Source organism: Nansenia antarctica, assembly GCF_963989245.1.
Source record: "Nansenia antarctica genome assembly, chromosome: 2".
Taxonomy (NCBI): domain Eukaryota; kingdom Metazoa; phylum Chordata; class Actinopteri; order Argentiniformes; family Microstomatidae; genus Nansenia; species Nansenia antarctica.
Window position 1 is genome coordinate 68,317,473 of NC_137675.1, and position 27,615 is coordinate 68,345,087.

General features: G+C 39.3%; 1 protein-coding gene across 1 annotated transcript in view; it reads left to right on the forward strand.

The window, feature by feature from the left end:
- hs3st4 (heparan sulfate (glucosamine) 3-O-sulfotransferase 4) overlaps positions 1 to 27,327 on the forward strand; it is a gene marked incomplete at its 3' end in the record, with an annotated part of 71,650 nt that extends 44,323 nt beyond the window's left edge. Inside the window, exon 2 of the mRNA XM_080550639.1 lies at positions 26,673 to 27,327. Coding sequence (XP_080406765.1) covers positions 26,673 to 27,327 — 655 coding nt within the window. The remainder of the gene's footprint in view (positions 1 to 26,672) is intronic.
- Between the last annotated feature and the right edge of the window lie 288 nt (positions 27,328 to 27,615).

A 27,615-nucleotide genomic window follows, 5' to 3' on the forward strand; every position in this document is an offset into this window, starting at 1 on the left:
TGATGTTTGCTGCCTCTTTGTCAGCAGGTGTTTGGTTTTTGTTTTTGTTTGGTTTTATCCATGGAAATGATCTGTCTTGGGGAGTAGAAAAGAAAGGTCCTGGATGTCCATAACTATGTCATTTGATACTGTAATGCAATCGAATGAGGTCGAGTGTCTGTTTTATGAGGTACTTTTGAAGGCATGTCTTGAGATGAACCAATTTGCAAGCAGATACTTTTGCCATTGGTGAGAAATGTCATAGTTAGTGCTCTTAATATATAACCAACCTTATGAAGCAAAACTTACAATTAGCCTAGTACAGACAGCATAATAGCAAATAATCCCGATACAATATGCAATGTCAGCCCAACGTGTAACGTTCTCAGAAGGTAATCCATCCTTTCATGAATGGGGCTAGTCACACATGCCAGTTGAAAAGGAATAATCAACATTTCAGTTGCACTTTGGTAAAACATTGGACCAATAACAAGTCATGCTGTACACCTAATTCAATGAATAACTTAAAGGTACATTAGACTCTGGGATATAGTGTCACAGCTGTGAAAACAGCAGCTTTCATCAAATATGTAGTCAACAAGATCGAACAAGAGCGTCCAATCATTTCACTGCCCTTCACTTTCACTTTATTTATTCCCATGTCCCTTGGTTTCTTCTTTTTTGGTTCCATTTCTCAGAAAACTAACCTAAAGTAAACAGTTGCCTGGATAAGAACCAAAGATATTAAAATTCTGCCTGAATCGCTCACAACTGCACCACAAAAACTTTTGATGCATGGACTCTGTCGCAACACGCTCTATTCTCCAGTCTGTTGCATCATGTTTTTGAAAGTCTCGTTGTTGCTATGGCGTCATATGCCAGAGTCTATCTGGCATGATAAAGATTACAAAAATAACCATCCGTCAAATCTCGGAAATACATTTCAACTGTCATTCATAATGGCTAGAGGAGTTCTTTTTGTGTTTCCTAAGAAGATTAAATGATTAAAGGATAAAATATGAATCACTTGTGGACAACCATTAATCTTCTATATAGAGTAAGACTGTATTCATATTCATATTCATAGATTGGTGATCCTCAGCATCTGAAAACAGTGGGCTGTATTTTTTTTTTTTTAAGAACTCAAGTGCATGCATTAAAATATATTCAATGTGTTGAGCTACTGTAACTTGTAATTAGTATCAGCTCAACAAAATGAGCTGAACAAGCCCCTGTTATATACCAAGCTTAATTAGACCCTGGTTTGTTTTTATTAATTTACAAAGCTCACATAGCCACTTCACTCCCCTGCCGACAACTCTTTGTGACCAACAGGTATTTTCAGAGTATTCTACTGCTGGGGTCCTCGGGGGCTGGGGAGTTGTGGGTCGGCATTCTTATCCTTGTATCAGCCATGTGTGAAAACAGCAGAACTTGCATCAAAAATAGCTTTTTCCATTCCTGTAAGCAGTTTGCCTTTTGACACATTAGTCCTTTGGTTTGTGGGGTCCAGATTAAGTCAGCATGCTATCATCCAAACCAGGCATAAGAGATACGGAATCTAATTTACATGTGTTGTTTTGCTTTAAGCATAAACAGCCAGATGTTCTTTTTATGTGACTGTCACAATTAGCAAATAACGTTCACACATAAAACCTGATTAAAATTCATGCCAGGAAAAGGATGGTTGAATAAAAAGCAAGGTAAGAGGCTCTTTGTAGTCACCTGATATGGTACTTTTTCAAGCCTTGTTGTTGGTTAGATTATTGCCCCAATTTTAATTTACATTCTAGGAATGTAAGTAAGCACTAGTGTTAATTGAGTAACAGTGATTGAAGGGCCTTATGAGAATTGTATTTTTGAGTGATGGAATGCACCTGTTATCTGTTACCTGTTACCTGTTATGCTCAGTCATGTTTTTTCAAACTAAACAAAATGTCACATTGTAGGGTTAACCCTTTTCCATAACCTCAGATTTTCAGTTGACCAACCTTAGAAATCCAAACAGATGCTGTACCTACTAATGTTCATACATACATACAGGCAATGTGTGTTGTTTAGGTATTGCTGGACTTATGAATCCAGATATTGATCCTCTACTCATATTCAACAATTAAGACATTCAACAGTGTATTGGTTTGAATAAACACAACAGTTGGTTGTTTGACTCAATCAAAACAGTATTACAGTGAATATCAGCTATCTGTATTTTCGAATGAAAGCCAATTTCAGAATACAAGCAACCTTTTCCATTCTGAGGAACAAATTACAACAGGACTATTTGTTAATCATTGACCTGCCATGTAGATGAAGAAATAACAATTCCTCTCCCATGATATTATGATAACTTCTGATTCCTTTTTAAAAATCATTTTCTCCAATAGCTGCATTTTCCCTAAATTTCCCCCCAAATACATGACATTCTCTGATGTAAGCCTTCCTTATTGTTACCATGGTAACCACCAGTAGTAGATGAAAGCTTGACGCAAACATGTCCTGTTTCTTTATCCATCCCAGTAGATGTGAGTCTAGAAATAAGGTAAAAAATAAATAAATACATATATTGTTCTTTTTTAGACATTAGCTGACTCCAAGGCCACACTTGTCAAGAGAAGTGTCAGTGTGCTCCTCCGCCTTTTATTATGGTTGCCACTGCTGTCATTATCAAGCACATTTTTCATTTTACAGCGCTATTTCATTTCTCTTCCCCCAGATTAAGTGATAAGAGTTTAAAAGTGGTTTTGACATGTAGATGATGGACGAGAAGAGTAAATAAGCCCCACAGCTCTGTACACTTCAGACAATGTCTGAAAGCAGGATTGCAGAGGGGTTATGTCTCCCCCGGAGATGAAAGGTACAAATCTTGGTTTAGTCTGGGAAACATAAATATGTGATTTTTAGTTGTTGATGATCAGAAAATTAGGAGATAAAAGGAAGCACAGTTCTTTTCTGTCTGTCTATCTTGATGTTGAAGATGAAATGAGAGGAAGAATATTTATAGCTGCATTTGATGGGAAAACACAATTAGAGCCTAATTTTACATCAAATTGGAGAACACAGAATCCAGTACCAGTCTTCCCAAGCAAGAGAAGTGTGGATGGTAGTGGGGCTTATTGCAACACTATCATTGATGTTGATGAAGATGGTGATGATGACAATTATAGTGTGTAATGGCTGACAAATCTTGCATTAATAGTTAGGAGTTATTGTTGCTTGAAGTAGCAATGAATAACTAGCCTCTTCAAACAGAAGTTTCTACTGCCCACTGACATTGAGGGATGTACGCACTGCACCTCACTTGTCCATGAGAGGAGGAGCACCATGACAGTCTGAGCATTATGTAGAGGATTATATTGCAAAGCAACTGTAATTGATTAACCATTCAAGCGTTGACTCGTTCAAAGCGGGAAAATTGAATTCTGACCTCAATGATGTAGCATTTCAAATGACAGGTCTTATGTAAGTGACTTTGAATTCTGTGTTCAATGGTGCACGTGCATTGTAAAGGCCCAGGTGTGTGCACGTGCATTGTAAAGGCCCAGGTGTGTGCCTGTGGCTTGTGCAAAGAATCTCTGATGAGTTCTCAGAAATGTACATTCAGTCAACTTTTTTCATCACTGGGCGCAAACCTCAGCGATCCAGAACTGTTGATAGCTACAGTAATGTAGCCACTGCTGTGTTGTGGTAAAAGCCTAAAACACACTTGTAGTTCTCCTACAGTTGACTCCCAGGGCCTCTGTATGTCTCTGCTGTGCATTGGTGTGCTTTAATAGCCCTGCCTCAGTGTCTCTCTGGATTACTATGTAAAAGAACCATTTACTTGGTCAAATACACTATTTTAGAAGAAAAGACAGTCATCTATATTTGATGACATTGTTTGTTTCCGACTCTCCGTTTTCTCCAGAGTGCCATACTCTCTGAGCCATGGAAGCTTTGGCATCAGTTCATCCAACACCAAGTACATTTTTCATGGGGAAATGTGTGTGATTCTTTTTCATGTGAGCAAGTTCTAGCCCCAACCCCCACCAATAAAGGGGGTCTCTTACAAGACCATCAGAAATGAATTGTTTTGTGTACTAGAGAGAACGGCAGAGGAATAACAGTGTCTGCAGGTCAATTTAGATGGAGATGGCAAGACCTCCAAAAGGTCATCTATGGCATTTCTTTATTTTTCCAGTTTATAAAGGGCATGTGTTGTAGGGCATGAAGGGCAGCTATGAGTAAGGGGGGGTGGTGACTGGCACATTGGCCTGGAGGTCACTGGTTCACCCCGTAGCCATGACATGTTCTCACAACAGTTCTATAAAGGACTCAGCAGCAAAACCCAGCAATCTTTGAGGCAGCAAAGGTCATAGACATTGATTCCAACTAACTGATGTCACGTTACAGGTCTGGAACTCTTCACACTATCCCGATCTGCTCAGCAGTCAGAGAGGCTTCCAGTCCATCGTAAACTAATTGCTGTAAAATGGAATTGGCTGATAGATTGGTTAATATCAATCCCTGGCATATTTATCTTTAATTGGGCACAAGCATGTTTTTGGCTCTGATCTGTGCCTGTTGTTATATGACATTTAACTGCATTGACTGACATTTTATTCACATTTTTGTTCACAAGATTTCACAAGTCCACCCTATCAAGACACCCATCAAAACACTTCTGCGTATGTGGGTAATAGCTTTTTTTCCCCAAACCACTTCTTTGTGCAACCTTTAGAAATGGCTGTGCTCTGAGGGAATGAGAGTCATTTGCGACAGACATTAGGCAAAGATAACATAGTATTGAGCGTAAAATGAAGAAAGAAAACCAATGAGTTTCTCTCAATACCAAGGGGTCATCTGTATGGAGAGATGTCATTTCTATAGATACAAACAATGTTACATAGGTACTGTGTTTTCTCATGTATCTTTGCCACGTACAAATGGTGATTTTCACCCACATGATGTAACTAGAAAGGAAACTAGCCCATTAAATAAAGACAATATAATAATATTATATAATAATTACTTATTAGACAAATAGTATTATATGCTTATATAAATTGCAGTCCTGTTTTTATCATAATTGTGTTTGGAAATAGTTGATATTTGTACTCTGTTTGTACAGGTCATTGAACAAAGACAACGGCTAAACATTATTACTTTGATCATGAAAACAGTAAAAGCGACTAAAAAAGGTATCAGTGCCAGTCAGTGCCAGTGTCAGCAAGACTCTTAATTATCCTGTTTCTCTCTGGGGGTCAAACGCAGTGTCTCGTTCCAAAAGGCTACTATGCAGCTCATTTGTGCATTTCGCTTAGGACCAACCATTCCACCTTGTTCGTAGTGTGAAGGATGAAGTTGGCTTGGACTACAGAGTCTTTCAGATGTGCAAACATTCTCTAGGTAAAAAAATCCCAGATGTGTACAAGCATATAGGAATAGGACTACATTAAATAGATATCGATGAGAAGCCAAATTAATGCTATGTCTAGTTTATGTTCGTCAAATTCTGTTTTTGCTCTCAGGAACCATTGAATCCATCCATAATGGGGAGGTCCACTGGTGTATGGCCTTGGCTGGCAGTCTTGTGTGATAAAGACGTGTCCGACCAAACAATTTGGATATTTGAGTGTTTTTTTTCCTCCAGCTAGTTAAGTCAACAGTTGCTCAGAATTTCTAGACTGAACCACATCAACATGGTTTGACAGGTATTCAGAACCTCCTGTGCCTCTATTTTAGACAGCCATGAGTCGCTCCCAGGGCCTTCAAAACATAGCTCATCCCACACGAGATGGAGAATGTCAGTGTTTGAGGCAGACTCACTGCACAGGGAATGTGTGAGCAGCCTGCAGCCATGTGCCCCTCTGTCATCGTCAGGCCCAGTGACAGGCAGACAGGAGCTGGGGCTTTCTGAGGCTCAGCTTGCAGTGTCAGGGAACCAAAGGGGTCCTGTGGTGTGTTATCTCATTTTGGAGGTGGTGGTGGTGGGGGTGGGGGTTCAGGTCAATGATGTGCCAACTGTCCATGGCTGATTCTCGCAATGTGCATGTAAGAAAGGCAAACTGTCAGATCAAAACTTCACAGTGAGTGATTCAAATAAGAATTCAAGAAATTGGGGATAATTGAAAGCTTGTGCAAATTAAGTGGGGGGGTGGTTCTATGTCTGTTTTCTTTGAACAATTTTCCCTACATCAGAAAATGATGTGTTAGAGAATTGTAACAAGTACAAAATCAGTTCTGTGAAGAGGATGTTTTTACTCAGAATAGCTCTCAACTGACTGGTAAAGGGCATGTTTATGAGAAATGAGGGTTTCAACGTTTATGAGAAATGAGAGTTTTAAAAGAGACGGTTTTCCAAATTGTTGTTTCAATCAGTCCCTCTCTTTGGATCTTGCCTCAAGTAGCAATTTCAAATCCATCAGCATTCACTTTGGAGAAACAATATACCAAAAATGTGTCACAGAAAGTCACTGACTTTCTCACTGAAGCAAGTATCACCTAACATATTATTCTAATGTCTCGTTTGGAGCACTTAGGCAGCATGAATAATTACAGGTTGCAGTGGGAGGGTGTGACAACCGCGTCACTAGACTGTGTGGGGGCTGGTTGTGTATGCTTGTCACAAGTTGCACATAATGCAGCCCCAAATGGATATCAAATGGATCAATAATGGAACCTTTGTTATCTTACTAATGTCTTTAAGATCAGTGAGTCCTCATTCATAAATTATTATTATTTGTTTTATTTATTTTTTATTATTACTATTACTATTAGTATTATTATTATTATTATTATAGTAGTAGTAGTAGTAGTAGTAGTAGTAGTAGTAGTAGTAGTAGTAGTAGTAGTAGTAGTAGTATAATTGTATTATATTTTTTATTATGTTTATTATTTACTAATGTTTATTTATCTATTAAATAATTAATATTATTTTAAAAAGATTATGTAGAGCTACAGACAATATATGTATATATTAGTGTTTGAAAGATGGCATAGATAGTAGCATGGCACTGTTGATTTGAGAATACATATTTATTTCCATGGAGAGTAATTTATCACCATATGGTCGTTTGGAAGAATTGTCTACATGTTGTGAAATAATTCCAATCTGCATGAAGCTAATCTCAACCCTCACTGTTACATTGTGAACAGTTGAGATGCAGTTCACTTGGGGGTATTGTATGAGATGGCAGCATCATTAATCCATTAAAGAGAGAAAAGAATCTTCTTCTGATAGCTCACTGCCTGTGTGATGCAAATCATGAGCTGGACCCCATGATAATAGTCTTGTTCTCATTTTGTGGCATGCAAAGCTATTTCTCATGAACCTTGCAGAGACATGCACCCAAACCGTTTATAACTGAATTTTGCCATATCATCTCTTGGAAAATCAATACACAGTTTATCCTTATCCAGTGTGTTGATATTTACATAAAGCATGCATATTGTCAGATTTGAATATAACATCTGCAGCTTGTATATATTACAGTTCTGCCTACAAATTTGAATATGCTCATTTGAAATGTGATCATGTGAAATAAGCAAGCAGGGGATTAATTGACTGGAAAATTCCTTCCTACAGGCTTTTAACTGCTGTGCTCAGATATAAAAAGTGTCCATTAAAAACATTAAAGACCCCAACCAATGTAATTCATCAGCAAATGTGACTATCCTTTTTGAGACCCGTTTCTTATTATACAATAGCCTAGTCTCGTGTGGCAAAATTGTTCCATACTTTAGTGTGTCACAGCCAAGTAAAGAAGAAACATGAACACAAAACGATATACTGAGTCAGTCCTCGATGGAGTGAGCTTTGTTCAAAAAGGACACTCTAAGTCAGTGCTAGTTGTCTGTCAGGTGGTAGAACACCTGTTTACATCGAGACAATATAATGTGACACCTCGATATGGCAGCCTATGTCACTTTGATATGGCGGCCTACAGTCTACACACCTCTCTGTAGCCTACAGTATTGTTGCTGGTATTGTTGGTCATTACTGTACTATGGGAGTGTTGCTATTGTTTTTGTTCCCACCACCACCCCCGGCCTCCACCTGCTTTGGTTCAGCTCTGTCTGTATCTATTGGGGGGTTGATAGATGTATGGGCTCCCTGCCATTTAATATACATGTCTGTGTTTATAACTCTCAGGCAGGGAGCTCTCGGAGCCACCCAAATATGCCAAGCCTAATTGTATAATCATTTTATATTCAATAAATGTTTAAAGTAAGATGTGAGTGTTCCTGACTGAACTTTATTTATGAACAGGGCTAGTGTACATAACGATGATGAGACAAATCAAATATACTTAAATAAATATACTTATACTGAGCTGTTAGAGCCAGTAGTCAATCAGTTTATTGATTGTTTATTGTTGTCCTTTAACAACTTTTTTTAAGGCTGTATTGATACTGTTTAAGCTCCAACTATATAGCCTCTTCAAATCAGCAATACCGTTCCTATGAGGATTGAATGCACCAAACCTAGTCGGTGGACGGATTTAGCTCAAGTTCAAGGACTGGTCAACTTAGCTCTTACTGTATGTACAATACAGAGTAAAGGCTACTTTAAACCATTGAAAGAATAAAGAAATTGTTGCCATGTCACCACAGAAGTGTATTTAAGAGAATGTTATCCTTCTTGTCTATTCATAACATGTTTATATAATTATGATAGATTATGTGTTGTCCACGAAAAGGATCTCCCATGGCATGACATCTTTATGTGATTTTAAGACTAAGTAGATTTTAAGATCTACTTAGACACCATTGCTTAGAAGAGTGTCCATTCTCAACCAGGAAGTATAGACAGCATCGCTGGATGGTGTGGGCAGAGGATACATTTGTTATCAAATTCATCAAAATATCGTACTTTTGTAGCATTGTCTTTTGAGCTGTTACATTCTTTGGTATAGCACCTTTTCTTTTTTTTTTGACTCCGATCTAAACTTCAACAGCCACATGAACTTGATAAGTAAATCAGCCTACTATCACCTGAAAAACATAAGAAGAATGAGAGGTTTCATGTCCAAACAAGACCTTGAAAAACGACATACATTTGTTTCGAGTAGACTTGATTATTGTAATGTTCTACTAACAGGCCTATCTAAAGGAGCTGTTCATAAATTGCAGCTCATCCAAAACGGTCCTAACGAAAACAAAGACGTTTGAACACAGTACACCAATCCTGGGATCTCTACACTGGCTACCAGTCTCTCAAATAATTGAATTCAAAGTACCGGTACTCCTAATTACATCACAAAATGGTCTTGGACCAAAATACATATCAGATCTCCCCTAACCCTATATTCCAGCAAGGCCCCTAAGGTCAGCTGAGACTAATCAGCTAATCTTTCCAAGAGTGAAAACAAAACACAGTGAAGCAGCTTTCAGTCACTCTGCCGCGAAATCAATGATCCCAAGAGAGGGGAGCAGAATTGTTGTCTCCCCGTTCACACTGAGAAATCCAAGAGCATATTGGTAGAGAATTTAAGACTTAATGTATGCAACTACGTTATATGATTTTCATCTTCCATATGATTAATTATTTGTTTTATTTTGGAACATAATTTTTTTGTCAACTACCTGTATGCAGTAAGCTGTGCTAATGAAGACATAGGGCCCTATTATGCACTTCATAAGTCTTAAGCAATAAGACGAGGCGGTAGATCTAAACTTGAGACGTGGAGGCGTGGTAAAGGCCACTTTGCTATTATGCGTGCGGTAGTGGGCGCCTAAAACCCGGCGCTAAGCCCAGAAATTAGTCATGGGTGAGTTTTGGGCGTCTTCTCAATCAACCCAATCAGCGTGCCAGGTGCCATTCCCTTTAAGAACCGGCTGCGTTGAGTCTTTAACGCTATGCTATTATGGAAGTCCTAAGAAGGAGGTCAGCGCGCTTCTCTGCAGAAGAAAGTAACAAGCTTGTGCATGAGGTCAAGGCTCGTCAGTTCGCAATCTTTGGAACGGCGCGAAATCCTCCCCGAGCCGAGGTGGTGAAACAGGCGTGGGAAGAAGTAGCAGCGGCCGTGTTTGAAAACGTGCATGAAAAGTCTAGCGCCTAAGAACTTTTCAAACCACTTCTTAGTGCTAGGCGCAAAGTCAGATCGCATAATAGCAAGGGCGCCTAACGCACTTCATTAACATATGAACACTCCCACAATGAGTAATATATGCACGGGAGTCTTACGTCTTATGTGTGGGCGCCTAGGGACACCTGCATAATAGCAGTAGCGCGTATGAAGCGCATAATAAGGGTGGCGGTAGGTCTTAACCTGGCGGTGCGTCTTAATTAAGACTTAAGACGACAAGTTAAGAAGTGCATAATAGGGCCCATAGGCATTAAGGAATTAAATATTTGTGTTGATAAATGTATTTTAATCGGTAGTTTTGAAGTAGAGATGTTTTTTTGGGCAAAAAAAAACAATCCAAGCCATACCAGCCTTCTCGATAGCAGAAGGCTGGTTGTCATGTTAAATTTTCTTCTTGATATTCTGATATTATTACCTCAAGGAAGAACCGACGATAACACGTCTAAAAGTAAAATTTGGTTCTTAGATAGGGAAAACTAGAAATGTGTCCTTAATCTAGGGTAAATCCACTTCCCCCCTCCTCCCTCATTATTAAGAATCTTCTCTTTGAAATAACATCTGTTTAGGATTCCTCGCAGTAGGGGAGACACCAGAAAGCCGCAATGCAGTTTGCTGTGTCAAATCATCTGATCACAGGGCTTAATTGAATGCTGATGAAAAACCAGACAGCAAGAGATAGTCAGCTGAGAAAATGTACTTTATCTCAAGTAATTAAAATACAGCGTCTCACTTCATATCAAATTATTTGGTTAATTTTGTACCTTTTACTCCTCTACTTTGGAGCCTCAAGAAGCCTGATGATCAATGTACCCCCCACAGTCAGAGGTCCATTGTGATGAACTATCATTGAACTTCCTTGGAATACAAATCTATTTGTATAACCTAGTATTCTGTGGCATGACATGGTTTGCAATGTGCTATAGCCTAGAAACAGGCTTGTTACCATAGAATAGATTGAAAACATGATCCCTGATGAGTGTTGAGTGGAGTACTCTCAACTTAAGTACCCTCAAGTAACCAAGCTCAAGCATGGGTAGCAGTCCCTGTGTGCTTTCTGAGGCTGTACTGGGATGTTTTATCCCGTTGTACCCTGTCCAAATCAACTTAATGGCAGTGATTAAACTTCTGGCTGCAGTGACTGTCTCCTGTAGGCTGATGACAGAGGTTATAGGGAGTTCTCAGATAGTGAGTGTGAAGGAACCGAAGGAACTGCTAAGGAACTGAGTCCTCCTTGCTCTCAAGATTTGAAAGAGCTTGAAAATGGTAGATTAGCTTTTATGGAAAGGTTCCTGTCTAGACTCTATATGGCTACTATATAAATACAACACCACAAGCAGGAAATTAAGTTTAAAAATGTTAAGTATGCAAAGCTTCAGAAAGTTTTACAGGCTTTTTCTTGAGTCTAAATCATGGAATTTCTGTATTGTTTGATCGTCACCGAGTTAAACCAAACAATCTTCTAACAAGTACATTTTTTGATCCAGTATTGTATTACCTGTTTCTGACATTCATATTAATTGTAAGGCATTGGACCATACTTAAACAAAGGACACTGACTGCAGTTAAGGAAATCTAAAGTGGGTCACAAGGAAGTTGTGTGAGGGTGAGTGTTAAAAGGAGGCCGTTAGAACTACAGCCTCCGAGCAGAAGAGGAAAGCTGTAATTTTACATGGAATATATCTGCATGTAATACAGCTGAGGGAATCAGCCTCAGTGAAAATTATGCCAAAGGCCATAATTGCATTACCACACAAGATTACTTTCCCCTACACATTTCTGTACCCATTTATTGAAATACTGTTCTTCAATATTTGCAGGACAACTTGCTGAATTTCGATTGGTAACCAGTTTGTTACCCTACAGTAGATTGTATAGGATTGGATATAATACTGCAAATGGTAATAACTTAAATTCAGTTTTGACCCTAGCACAATTACTGTATGGCCTCCCTAGACCTGAATCTTGAACTAAAAACCAATATAACATCTTAAATAAACAATAATAGTGTACAATATGCATCTGCAATTGGAATTAGGTGTGGGATACAGTAGAGAGGAATGTAGACCAGGAAAGAGGAATAGTATATGCAATATCACTGAGGAGGAGAAACAAAACCATTTGAGATTCATGTTTGTTAACAGAAAAAAAAGAGATTCCCTACATTATTATTCATGGATGAATTCAGTCTTTTAAGACGAACTGTCATGGAAAATGGTAGATTTGCCATTCAACTTCATTTCAATATTTATTTTCCTCCTTCGGCTGAGTTACTGTTGAAAATCAAAAATATAACTGGCTAGAGTAGAGCACTCAAAGTGGTACGAGGGGAGAAGTGTTGGCTGTCAGCTTTATCCCAGGGGTGCTACATTGGCCAATGGCCACCTTTTATGCTACATTCTTGTCGTTTTTGAAGTAGAGCAGTGCCTCTTTGTGGCAGGCCTGAGCTGCCTCAGCAATACTGTACTGCATCCCCTCCCCTCCCATATATGTTCAGTATTATATGTATTTTGCCATTACATGACGGCAGTAGTATGTATCTATTGTATAGTACATTATAAGCCTCCTGAAGTTGCTGTTTCCCTGCAGTGCTCTATCCAGTGAAATGTCTTCTGTTTACATTTTTGAGGTGATGTCGGCAGTGTTGCTTAGCAGTCAAATTTTTCATCCCTCCTGCCTGCTAAATTAAGGTTTTCAAGGTTGGGTGTGCAGCTGGGGATCGAAGGACAGGATCTTCCATCACTGTCTGGAGATGTATCTTATTTCCAGTTAGGAAATGCTCTGTGATACTGGAGCACTCTTTCATCCCACAAAATCCTGGCTTGGAGCCTTCCCTTGGCTGACTTAGCTTTACTCACTTCACATCCCTTTAATGCCAACATTTGATATAAAAGACATGTTTGAGTCTATCCATTTGTGCTGATTCAAACTTAAATACATCAAATGTCCTTTAAGATAGTATTCTGTTGGAACGCTGATGATGTTGAATGAGCAGTAGCTGATGCTAATAAGTCGGTTAGCCCTCGGTGAGCCTAGCGAAAGATGAGAGAGAATTACCTCAGCAGCTCATATTTCCTCGTAACCTTGGTGAAATGTGCTGTTAAATAGGTTATTTCAGCTGTGGTCAGAGAGACACAGTTTATACTTAGCACTGTCTTAACCCTGGGTTCACATCAATTTGTCACACTAGACAGTGTTTTATGAGTCCGTAAAGTTCCTCAACAGTTTTCTTTTCCCTCCTCATGTTCAGAAAGGAGACATGGAGTTGTGCTGAGAGGAGAATATTTGTCACTGATCTTGCAGATACTCCTGGAAGAGAGCAATATTTGAGATTACAGCACAAGAGAAAAAAGCCCTCGGAGATGAGGGCTTAATATTTTGGTTTTATTTCGTCCATAAACGCTTGACACATTTATTTTTAAGATCTCCCTTTGGCAGCAGGGATTACACAAGTTAATCTGTATATCTGTAAAACATTATCCTGTCATTTGCGATGTGTGTTTATGGCAGATTCACTCACAGTGTCAGACTACCTCTGTTTGGGAGATTAAGGATGTGTACAGTGGTTTATTGGAAGTGCTTAAACAAACTGCTCATTGGGACAAAGGCCTCCGAGGGCTGCATTGAGATCCATTCCAGGATTACACACATATCTCAACCCATCTTCAGCATTTCAAGCCAGTGAGCTGTTCAATGGCTTGGGAGAGCCATTTCACACTTGATATGTTCTCTGTCCCCTTTTCCCAAAGATAAAGAAAAACTTTATCGAGTATGAATGTAGCGTATTGTCTAAGATTCACCTCTTAACATGGTTGCAAGTGCTATACTGGAGTGCAGTGATATTGGATTCACATGCTACAGTATGCTTTGATCCTAAGAATCATAAAATATGCATGAAAATAAAAACTAGACTTAAAAGGGCACTGTTGGTGTTACATGAACCCTGTCCAGCATAGAGAGAGACATTAAATGGAGTGGTCTGGCAGTAGCCATTTTTCTATTTTTCTTCTAGCAAGTTTTCTATTTTGACAGTGCTGTTAATCCTCTGCCCTCATATTGTGAAACAAGGGCCCTTCCTTTAGTTCAGACTGACACTGGTCTCCAATTCTTTGTGTATGGAATCTCTGTAAAGGATTCCTGGAGAAGCATCATACAGTACTGTATGAGATTGGAATGTTCTACAAATAATGTCAACAGGAAATTCATGTATCCATTCATGAATGTATCCATTCATGTCCACTCCATGCAACTCTATACTGTGTGTATTTATCAAACAATAATATATGGTGACTTAACCATTCCCTGAAGACAAGCAGCATTCTGAAACCCTTTAAAACTCTTTTGTTAGACATTGGTACAAAAATAACATTCATGCACTAACCAGATGTACTGTAAGTAAACATATGTGTAACTCTGTAAGTCTTACATTAGAGTGCTTTTTCTGTGCTTCCCCCAACTCTACAATTCATATTTAAGGTCTGTCACTCTGAGTACTTCCCAGTATGATGCAACTACTGCAGTTCTGAAAGCGCTACAGTGCAGTATGAAAGCTTGTCTCAAAATGAAAGCACGCTAAAAGCATTTCACAGTGGTTGAACCTAGATTTTGTATTCTAAATCCATGGAATCGTTTTTTTTCTTTGAAGTTGTCATAGAAAACACAGACCAGTCTTTTGTCATTTTGACAGAATTGAATAGACAACTGTTTGTATGAATGGGTATAGCTGTTCACAAGTCAGGTGCATCATTTTAGGGTATTTTCAGCTCACGGGTTGAATTGTGCAGTCTGTGCCAGCTAAAGCACAATTTGGATTAGCAAAGGTTCCACTGATAGGTCAGCTTAGTCCTTAATGGAGCAGCTTAGGCCTTCTGTACATGATCATAACATTCTTAGCAGTCGGTGGTTGCCAGCGTTCTGTTCTTCGCTGTGGCCTGCTGGGGTGGAAACATCTGTGCCAGGGATGCTGCGAAGCTAAACAAACTGGTGAAGAAGGCCAGCTCTGTGGTGGGGACCGGGCTGGACAGCCTAGAGGTGGTGGCAGAACAGAGGATGGGGAAAAAACTGGCGGCCATGCTGGCCAATCCCTCCCACCCGATGTACTGCGAGCTGGCGGGGATGAGGAGCAAGTTCAGCCACAGATTTGTTCTCCCCCGTCAAAGTACAAAAAGATTTGGACAGTCCTTTGTTCCAGCTGCACTCCGACTCTACAACCAGGCCCTGCAGGGTGGGGGAGACCTGGAGCTGGAACTTTTGGAACTTTTTACTTATTGAGCCTGCACTGTTTTATGTATTTTATTGAATGTTTTCTGCTTTCTGTATTGAATGTTTTCTGCCCTAACTGAGCTGTTTGACAACAAAATTTCCCCATTGGGGACAATAAAAGGTTTTCAATCAAAGCCTGTTTCCTTGTGGCCAGATGTTCCAGAATAAACATCAGTGTAATCATGTTGCCTTCCCCTTAAACCCAACCCTGGTGTTGTCTTTTTTGTGACAGAGAAATAGAGTGGTGCTTTCAGATTGTGGTACTTTCAGATTAAGAAGTAACTGTCCAAATGATCAACAAACAACAAAAAAACAACACAGAATAAGTGGGCTGATAAGGAGCACTGAGAGCGAATTACCTGCCAGTGCCGACATGTTTTGATGTGTATGGTCTTCCTACAGCATTAGAGATGCAGTATAAAAAACTCATTATCTACTGACCAAGGTTACTGTGTCTTCTTCTCGGAACTGCTGAACAAACAGTCATATATGTGTCCTATATTTTTGTTTGTGTATTTTGACGGGTTATATCCGTTGGTAGTGCATTGTGCAGTAGGGTTGGATGGTTTCCAATTTTTGATAAGCCAATTTCAAATGATGGAGCCATATACTTCAGTACTACAATACATTTATGTGAAAACACCGGAAGCACAGTTGCAATACAATTAGGCTACTTCATAGTTTCACAAATATACGTAAGTGGAAAGGCACACTTTAGTAGGCTACACCGTACATGAAAATACAAGAAACACTTAACATACCTAGCTCTGCTGATGGAGGGTGCAAGGAAGAACTATGAAGAACGACATCTTGGAACAGCATCTTAATTGAATGAGCTGCAATTTCTCTTAGCTTGGTTCTTACAAAGTTTCAACTGCTGCTCAAGGTATTATTAGGGGTAGCATGGTACCCAGGTGAGCATTCAAGCACAACTAAGGTCAACTAACCACATTTGAAAAATAACGTTCCCACATCTACAGGAGCTTTTGAAGATAACCCATTCTTGGTTAGCGTTTGCAGGAAAAGTTCTATACAAATAAAAGTTAGTATTATTATGATTATTATGATTATTATTATTATTATTATTGTGATGTACAGTATTTTCATTAACTACAAAAGTATATGTTTCTGTTGTGGCTTCCTTTGTAAAACGTTATCCGATTTTAAGAGGAATGTGCCATGTTTGTATTTGAATGACCCATACTCCTTTTTTCCACACCACTTGTTTTCAGATATCTTTCCTTTGCATGCTTTAAAAACACACCAAGGTCAATACAGTTTTTGTGTATTAAGTATTGTGCACCAATGTTGAATTTCAGTTCCTGATCAGCTCCTTGATTCATTAGATTCACTTTGGTTGGATTCTCATATCCAATGCATGTTCTGTTCCCTGTCCCTGTGTCAATATGGTGAAGTTCTGCTTTGATATAGGAACAGTGCTTGTTCTGGAAATTTAGGAATAACCATTGGTAAATAAATACAAATGTAAAAACTCATTTTGAATTTCAAAAATCTAAAATGTCAAATCATGTTCCAATTTCAACTCAGAACTACTCAATTAATTTAACAATATATATTGACTCAACAAGAATGTCTAGTTACTCCCCCAGAGTACCCATATGTGTAACTTTGACACATATCCATCATCAAATAAGAGTCAAATGCGCTACAGAGAGTCGTGAGAACAGCACAGAAGATCACCGGCGCCCCCCTCCCCTCTCTGGAAGAGCTGTACAACACACGCTGTCTCAGGAAGGCCTCCAAGATCTCCAGGGACCCAACCCACCCTGGGTACGAACACTTTACCCGGCTGCCCTCGAAAAGGCAGTTCAGGACCTTGGCCGCAAGGACAAACAGACTGAAGAACAGCTTCTACCACAGGGCCGTCCAGGCCCTGAACACAGCAAAGACCTAGGTTCTGGGCCCTGGACAGTCTGGACGGATTGATGGCAGCTGCTGGACTGAAAAAATCAGGTGTAGTGCTGAGGCACAAATATGTACATTTCAAGCCTGCAAACTGCGACACTTTAAATAAATGTGCAATAACACTATTGTGCAATATGACAACCCTAGTCGTCTATCTGTACAGTATAGTATAGTGGATAGTGTACATAGCCTTTATTTATGTAAACCAGCTCCTTCCCTTCTTGTGATTTTTTTTTAAAGTTTTTTTTTTTCTTTCCTAACACCAGGGGAGCCACCCCTCCTAAATTTCGTTGTTTGGTACCTGTACTATAGCAATGACAATAAAGACCATTCATTCATTCATTCATTCATTCATTCATTCAAATAAGAACCAACAAATACATCAGTAAGGGTGATAATGCAAAGAACAGAAATTCATAATTGCCTACAATTCCCGAGCAAAAATTGTCTCTTCCGTCGCAAGGGCATTGTGGGTAATTGTGAATTTCTGTTCTTTCTGTTGCAACTAATGTACCTGTGATGTTGGTTCTTGTTTGATTGTAACTGTATTACGTCTGCGCTTATGTTCATGCAAGTGTTTTGTCAGGGTGGTTGGACCAGCACCCATTGATATGAAGTCTGTGCAAATCTATAGGTCCGACCCTTCACCTTGGAACAGCCAATCACGGTTCTTCACCTTTGGGACACTTGGTGGCGTAACGGTTCGACTCTGGGTTCGATTCCGGCTGCGGACATATGCTGCATGTCATCCGTTCTCTCTCTCTCACCCATCCTTCCTGTCGAGTTTCTATCGCAATAAAAACAAAAATAATATGAGTGGGACTGCCCCACTGAGAAAAAAAATAACTAAAAGGTTCTTCACCTTTGAGGAACTTTGTGGTACACCCTTAGTACATATTTTATTTTATTTTTATTTTGCGGGGGCATCCTTTGAAGAATGCTTTTGGATTCCAAATAGAACCGTCTTGGGAAAGGGTTTAACATGGAACCTAAAAGGGTTCTAAAAGGCAGCCAAGTAAAATGTTTTCAAGTTGAAACAATTTGGATGTTTTACAGGGTACCTACTAGGTTAGGAGCACAATGATTTACACATTGTATGTAAATCAAGAGACGGTTTGTCTGGCCTCTATTAAGCTATCACATAAACACTATACACATGTTACTAAATACTATAAAGGAGTGGAATTTATAGACTACATTTAAGCATCTAACACTGTACCCTTTACACAGAGGCAATGAATACTAGGACAATATTTCAATGCCTGTATTACATAATGTAGTGTAGTAGACTACTATACCACCAGCCATCTCAGATATTAATCCCGTTTGATCAAGGAAATACAATTTTACGTTACAACATCTATGCCTCTCCAGCCTATTGATAATGTTCTGTTGATTTGTTTCGATATATAGTATGTGGCTTTGTCATACAAAACTCTATATGGAACTGATCCAGCTGTTCTAACAAAGAGGATTGATCATTGGTCGTCATGCACTATACTCTAGCTGACTCTACCTCTGTGTAATCTTGCTTTGTTCTTTCAAAATGAGAAAACTCACATGCAGTGTGAGTAATCCTATGCACACTGATTTCATGAGCTGGGATCATCAATAAACAAACAGGAAGAGGCCAAAGGGCAACAGGAGGTTATGTTCATGATCACAGTGTTTTTGAAAAATGTGAGTGAGATTAGTGGAAAACCAGGATAAACTTGAAATGGAAATTGCATTTGATCTTCCAATGAATTGATCTAAAAAAGAATATTTTGCAGCTCTGCTTTGACCCAACATTGCCTGGTTAGATACCTAAGAGAGACAACAAAACATAAGATTCTGAAGGTTCCTGCTGGCTGGTTATTTTCTTACAGATGGATAAATAAATACAATTTTAAATTCATTGAAAAATGGAGGGAGACTAGCAAGTCAGAGAGAAATTAAATTGAGGTTCAGTGGTAAGTTTACACTCAAAGCAATACTACTACATCAACAACAAGTGGTGTATATTGACTTTACTTGAGTATTTATAAATCTGGTGACTTTTACTCCACTACACTTTCAAAAGAAAGAAAATGTGTTATTTTACTCTGATACATTGTTCACTGACACCCTCATTACTCCTTACATCTGTAGAATAAAGTGAGGACTCTTCATCAAGACAAGAGTCAGGTTTAAGGTTGTAGCAGCATTGGTACAGGATAGGAAAATAGGCTACTATCCAGGACAGGAGAAGGTAATTATATATATATATATATATATATATATATATATATATATATATATATATATATATATATAATACATTTTAACAATGTGAGAGTATCACTAAACCAATACAACTGTACAAATAAATACACTATATTGACAAAAGTATTGGGACACCCGAACATCACACCAATATGTGCTTGTTGAAGTTCTCATTCCAAAACCATGGGCATTAATATGGAGTTGGTCCCACCTTTTCTGCTTTGCCCGTTTCCACTCTTCTGGGAAGACTTTCTACTAGATTTTAGAATATGGTTGCAGGGATTTGCTCCCATTCAGCCACAAGTGCAGAGAAGGACTGGCTCGCAGTCGGCGTTCCAATTCATCCCAAAGGTGTTCGATGGGGTTGAGGTCAGAGCTCTGTGTGCAGGTCAGTCAAGTTCTCCCAGACCAAACTCGGCAAACCAGGGTAAGACTAACGTTTGCCAGAGACCACCTAGACAAATACCATGACTTCTGGAACAATGTGCTTTGGACAGAATCCAAATTTGCTTTTTTGAGCACAGTAACAAAAGACATGTTTGGCGCAAACCAAAGACAGCATTTGAGCACAAGAATCTCATACCCACTGTGAAGCATGGGGGTGGAAATGTCATGGTTTGGGGCTGCTTTACTTCAGCACGGTCTGGCCAGCTCACCATCACAGAATCTACTATGAATTCTTTATTGTATCAGAGAGTGCTTGAGGAAAATGTGAGACCATCTGTCCAAAAATGTAAGCTGAAACGGATGTGGACCATGCAACATGACAATGACCCAAAACATTCCAGTAAATCCACCAAGGAATGGCTCTGGAAGTCAAAGCCCGTATATTAATCCTGTTGAGATGCTGTGGGGTGATTTGAAACAGGCTGTGCATGCAAGACACCCCTCAAACATCACACAGCTGAAATAATTCTGCATGGAGGAGTGGGGGAAACTTTCTCCCAGTCGATGTCAGAGACTGATAGACAGTTATAGCAATGTCTAATTGAGGTTATTTCAGCCAAAGGGGGCAAAACCAGCTATTAGGGCATTTTAACTTTCCTACTTTATCTGCTTTGCTCTCACTTTGAATTTTGATACTTAAATGTAAACTTAAAACCAGAGACTTTTATTAAAGTAGCATTTGTACTGATGGATTTTTAGCAAGGTACTTATGTATGACTTGTGGCTACTTTTTACAGACCTGTAAACAATCAAGAGATCAAAACAGGGAATAAAGAAGATGAAAATATCTCAAATGCAATTTCAGTCGGCAATGATTTTGAGGGACTGTGGTGGTGATTATGATAACAAAACTTAACATCCTACAAAAATACAGTAATTACCTGAAACCTAGGGGAAGATACTCTCTGGATTGCTAATGTTCTCTGTAAGTAATGCATAGACACAAAGAATTGTGGGGAAAAACTGTTTAATATTAAAGCATGGTGAAAAGGTCCGCATGTCGGCAATTCTCGAGTCGCTCAAATGAAAAAAGAAAAAAAAACTGTTATTTTGCATATTACGAAGGTTTAAGTGTTGAAGAGCCCAATCAGTATAAGAAACAACCGTTTTAGGATCAATTTGGGTAAATGATACAAACTTACTTTGATGTGTTCAAAAGCAAGGACTGTGTGATCATCTAATTATGTGTAGTTATGTGTTTTTAGCATGTTGATGTTCTATCAGCATGTTGTGATATGCTAAACATGCAGTTACTGTAGATGTTCATAGCGATGCAGTTAAATGTTCTGCACTTTCATAATCTGGAAGAAACAGAAAAATTATCTTGCCCTACTTGAGGACATTTCCATCACCAGACTCTGTCACATGTGAGTGAGAGGAGATCTGTAATAGTAGACCAACATGCTGACAGTCAGACAGTTAGTGGAGTCTCGGCCAGCTCCAACTTACAGTTTGCACAAAGTTTTTGCAAGTTCCATGAACAGAACCTATTCAGCTGACTCAAGCAAATACTAAGATGCTGCATTCTTGCCGTGGTATAATTGTGCCCATAGAGCACTATAGAGCATGTCTGAGAGAATGCAATTATTTTTTTATTTTTTTTATCTTCAACCTGGTAGTACAGTTAATTTAAGCTATTTGAATTCATCCTGCATCGTAACCTGCATAGATAAAGTATTATATCTAAAAGTACTCTCTGTTTTTAATCCAGCCTATTTATGACAATGGCTTGTAACATGGATAACCTACATTCCGTGTCTTCCATGGCTGGTTTTATATCACATGTTTCCGGGGGTGGCTTGAGCCATATGGACTCTTTCCAAAGTGAAGTGGTTTTATGTCTTTTATGCCCACATGTTTATCCATGCACTAATGGATGTCCTTCACTCTTGTCACTCATGCAGAGGCCTTAGTCTGAGCACAGAAGAGTGTCATCCATGGTCAACTGCAGCAAAATCTCCTAAGTGGCCAGATGAGTGCTCATAGCTGTTTCCCAGGCTAGGAAATCTATCAAGTTCAATCTGTCATATTAATCGGTTCTGCTTAACTGAACCAGATCTGCAAAATTTCCTGGATGTAAATGTTAGCCCTTGCCATTTCACATACTCAGGTGTGACTACCAATTACTATTTTGAGTTTATTTTTTGCCAATAATTTCACTGCAGTGTTTTCGGTAAGGTAAATAAATGACATTGAAAGATAACACGGTTGAGTGATCATTTTTACTTGTCTATTCACTGGTGCTCTGGAGCAGAATACAGCACATCACGTCTGCTTGTTGTTGTAATTGCGACACCAATCATAGAATATTGAGGGCTATTGTGAGCAAATTGTATGTGTATAGCCTCAAGCGCTCTCATCAGCTCATCCAAAGGCACAAAAACAAACAGAAGTGAGGAACGTTTGGAAGTAACATAAATATTCAAATGAGTGGCAGGTTTCTATTGTTGTCCTGTATTCCAGTGCTGACGAACAGTCATGTTTGAACATGTTTGCTTGGGGATGGGTATGCACAGTACTTCATTGCAAAGGACAGCTTGATTTTTTAATCTAAGCCAATATTGTCACAGATTTTAAAACACTGACATCGAAATTGAACTTGGAAGTTGCAGATAGCATCTTTTGAATCATTGAGATGAGATGAGACTATTCCTATTTCCTCCTATGGCTTTAATCTCATGAAAAATAAGCTAATTTACAAGTCAATGTACAATATAATGGCCTAATCATCCAGTTTAATATGATATTCCAAGGATCCATAAAGGATTTTTTTCTTGCCTTTGTTTTATTTCATGATGTTCTATGTCCAAAGGGCATGTGAACACTGCTTCAGATCTCTGTACTGCAGTCTGGTGTTGTGGGTAGAGAGGAGCCTTGCTCCCGCACTGTTGGAAGTGGAATGGTCTTCAGGGGATCTCAGGAAGAGAGCAGGGAAAATGGTTTTGATCAGGACCAGCTGTCAGTTCTTTCCTTAACTGTTCTATTGAAGCACACAGTTCTGCAGGAGTATAATGGGCTTATTTACAACAGGGAGGCTGTGTTATGTTTTAATTAAACTCTAATTTCCACCAGCCATTGAACGACAACGTTGTGCTCGATTTCCAGAGCTCTGCGATGACTGCTCTGCAAATGACTGCTATAGGTGGTTTGCTTCTACACCCACTTAAACATACAAAAAATACTTCCTTTTGCACTAAGCATGGCAAACAAATGTTTTCTCCCTGGATAACGCATGTGGACTGCTCAGCAACGCCCCAATGGCTTTGACATGACATGTCGGCAGAGCTATGGAGTACATTTCTGCCACAGTGCCATGATCAAGCCAAGCGATAGATTTGGGGGAGTCTTTATTACTCTGCCAGTGCTTATTAGAAACTACCAAGCTTTTCGGCAGCAATGCTCTTTATGCTCCGAGAAACAGCTTGGCCCTATTAGTATCTGGATGCAAATAACCATGAACCTGCAACTCGTCATGCCTCAAAATATTCCCCTTTAACTGGTTTGACAGGACATAATGAAACATAATTCATTGAGGAAAATGCCTGGACATGTTTCAGAGCACGTTGCTAGTACCATTTGTTTCCAGTGGGCATTTAAGAGACGTCATATCAAATGGCACTGTTGGCAGCCTACACAAGCATAGATGCATTCCCATAATCTGTTGTTAAGAAACTCCAGACATGCCGAATTCTGCATTCAATTTGTCTTCATATCTAATGGCTTAAAGCTGCTATGGTTGGTGGAGCGAACCTGCCCAGCTATGCTCTAATAGAGCTGGCAGTGTGGCCTAACCAAGGGCAAAGGTGACTGTCCACAGACCTTTTCTGCATCTTCTGTTTGGTCAGATAATTCAAAGGACATGTCATGAACAGGAGTCTGAAACACCTGGTTGAAATGATCAGTTCTGTCATCTCACTCTTTTTTTTTCTCCCTGTATCAGAAATCATAGAGTGAAGCAATTAGATTGCTTTTAGCTTCAAAGCACTGAAAGAAAAGCATTTCGAGACTCAAAGGACTGAGAGCCAGTTTCCAAGTGCTGTTCATTATAATATTTTTTTCCCTTTTTTCACTTCAGCACAGCATTTGTGTATGGTATAAACACGACCATTTCTTCCTTTTCATATACTGTATTAGAGAAAATTAGTTCTCACGCAGTATACAGTATATGAAAAGGAAGAGATGATCGTGTTTATACCATACACAAATGCTGTGCTGAAGTGAAAACAGGGGAAAACAAATATTATAATGAACAGCACTTGGAAACTAACTGGCTAGTTGTGTTGTTTTCCTTCTTGTTAAGGTTGATTTAATTATCATGTTACCATGCATCGGAAAAGCTTCAACAACAACTGAGTGATTCATTATTTTACAGGCAACTTTCTGTCTTCACACTTGTGAAAGTGTGTATAAATAAAGAGCTTTAGTTATGCTAAAGTACAGGAGGTAAATGTTTTGAGATCTGTTCTGTGGTATAAGTCAGTAAACAGCAGATGGTGAGCGGGGCCTCTTTAGCGCTATGCATTTTATTTACCTACCCACCTGAATGACCCATGTTGAGCTTAGCAGCTGATGCGGAGAGGAACGGGAGTTAACCGCTTGCTCTTGTTTACTTCGGTTCCACTAGAGTGCAAGGCCAGAGGAGTCATCTTTGCCTTGCACAGGAAAATTAGCTTGTTTATCAGCATTGTGATTTTTGTTACGCCTCCCTCCCTCTGACATTTGAGATGTACACGATCCATGACTGATTCATTCCCAATCAAAATGAGTTCGACCTCAATCAGAGATGAAGGTATTAGGTGTGTGCAATCTCCATGTTTTTGTAATTAAACATATAATGAGTCGCATTTAAGCCGGATGAGGACAATAGCTTGTTATGTGCCTGCATGTCTTATATGAAAAGGTTACCTTGAACACCATTTATCTGTTGTGTCAATGAGATATTTGCTCCAAAGAGGCATGACACATTACCACCGAGACATAGCTCATGCTCATAGTTTTACATTGGATGTTCATTACATAGGTTGTTTCAAGGAGATACACTGTGGTCTGTTTTATTGAGTTTCCTCTCTCTGTGCTTTCGTTCATACACAGTGATAGCACACCCTTGTAACATCGAACATGCTTTATAGTTGACCTTAAATAGCCAGCTGCTGAAGACCTTGAAAGTAGAAAAAACATCTTTAGCCATTCATTACGGCACTGAGGAAGTGTGCAACATTGATGGAATAATGAAAATTAATACTCCTTCCAGTCACTATGGTATCTGTAGATATGGTTTATATCCCATTACACACTCCGAAGTAGCCACAGCTCTATAGTGTCTTGGGCCGAACATAATCCAGGGGGAAATTACCCATCAGGAGTGCAATACTGTTACAGAAATGAAATTACCAAGCCACTTGTGAGGCTGGAGGGCCAGTGTCCATGTGTGCATGTGTGTGAGGGGGTCGATATGTACATAACAGTTGATATGTTTCGCACAGTAAATTGGATTCTGCAAGAGAACAGTTCATTTAGAATGTGTCCGAGATGCAAATGATTGATATGGTTATATCGTTGCCATTGAAGGTTTGTGCTGCTGGCCAGCTAGATGGAGAAACATGTAAGGAAATTGCTTTTCATCACAGATGTATTGAGAACACTGTCCACACTGTATGTTGGAGAGCCTTTATAACAAACAAGTATATGCTTTTTTCCATAACATTTAAATAATATGCAGAGAAAACAACATCATTGTATGATATTGCTAAACCTGATTAAACAATGATTTTATGAGATTAAACATCTCAATGCAAAGTAGTTTGTATTAGATATTAGATACAGTAAATACTGAGCTATTTGTTGTTAGTAAATAAAAGCTGTACTGTATCATTCATAGGTTTTAAATGTGACCAATTTAGTACAACATTACTTCTAAACAAATGAAACAACAATTGCAATGAAAAACAATATAAGCATTTTGATTTGCTTGAGGCAAACACTATGCTTTATTATCCATAGAAACAAATAACATATACTGTAGGAACAAATTTCTCTTTTGTATGTATGAATTATATCTTCCTCTGCATTGATTTATCCCCCAACTCGGTCCCAGAGACAAAGTTGAACATAATATGTGCGGTACTGGCAAATGCTTTCCCGTTATCCCTGAGATAAATCTTTCAAGGCAGGGGCATTTCTGGTCTACTACAAATGATTCAAAGAAGCTCATAATTAATCACTGTTCCCTTCAATGAACAGCCTCTAACCTTAAACATGGGATAGTGGAAAAGAAAGGGACAAGTGCCTGCATACAATGCAAAGGAACTGGATGTTAATGCAGAGGAATGGAACTCAGGCACACAGTGTGGAGCACACAGAATAAATGTATGACAAAACAATACCCCAGGCACCGCAGTATTAATGATATGCAGTGAACTCATTATTAAAGTTCCAAAACAGCTCCTGGAGTAACACAGATGGAGTCAATTAAGCAATGAGCATACTTGTGAGCTTGCCGTTTCATCTTCTTTCTTTTATCTCCTGCATATTACTCCACGGATGTAATTAGCTGTATGTTTCTCCTCACAACATAATGTCCAGTGATAATAACAGTTATTTTCACTTGTAATTTCTGTAATTTACTGCTTAATAAATGTACCAATTTTGCCTGTACCCTGTCCTTGGGTATCTAATTTGTGTTACAATACAGAACGTGTTGATTATGAACAGTGCTAAGCTATCTGCTGATTCTGCTGCTTGTCTTTGCAGGGACCTGATGCCTTCAACGCTGGAGGGACAGATCACTATGGAGAAGACACCCAGCTACTTTGTGACCAATCACGCCCCCAAACGCATCCACACGATGGCCAGAGACATCAAACTCATCATAGTGGTCCGCAATCCAGTCACTAGAGCCATTTCAGATTATACACAGACTCTGTCCAAAAAACCTGAGATCTCAACCTTTGAGGTATTGGCCTTCAAGAACCGGACACTGGGCCTAATAGATGCGTCATGGAGTGCACTGCGTATAGGGATCTACGCACTCCACTTGGAGAGCTGGATGCAGTATTTTCCTCTCTCCCAGATGCACTTTGTCAGTGGAGAGCGGCTTATTGTTGATCCTGCGGGCGAGATGGCCAAGGTGCAGGACTTTCTGGGACTAAAGCGGATCGTCACGGATAAACACTTTTACTTCAACAAAACGAAGGGATTTCCCTGTCTGAAAAAGCCAGAGGACAGCAGCACCCCGAGATGTCTTGGCAAGTCTAAGGGGAGAACTCACCCCAAAATTGACCCTGACGTTATCCGCCGACTGCACAAGTTCTACAAACCCTTTAACATGATGTTCTACCAAATGACTGGCCAGAACTTTGAATGGGAACTGGAAGAAGGTAGTGACTCTCGTAGCTCTCGGGACTAGCAGACCGCTACAAGGCACTGCAAAGCCACACCACCAGCCTTCTCAATAAAGAACTACTGTCCCACTTCATTCTCTGAGAGAGTGCTTGAGCTTGTCAATCAATCATGGCTGTCTTTGCAAAGTGTCTGTATCCATAGCAAGAGTTGCTGACCTGCTTCTCTCCTTCAATACTAATATTGTTGATGGTGGCAAACATTGTATATATTATACATAAAATATATTTATATTTGTGAAGAGGAGATGATTTTATTCCTTTTGTTTTTAAAACATAGAGCTGATATATAAATC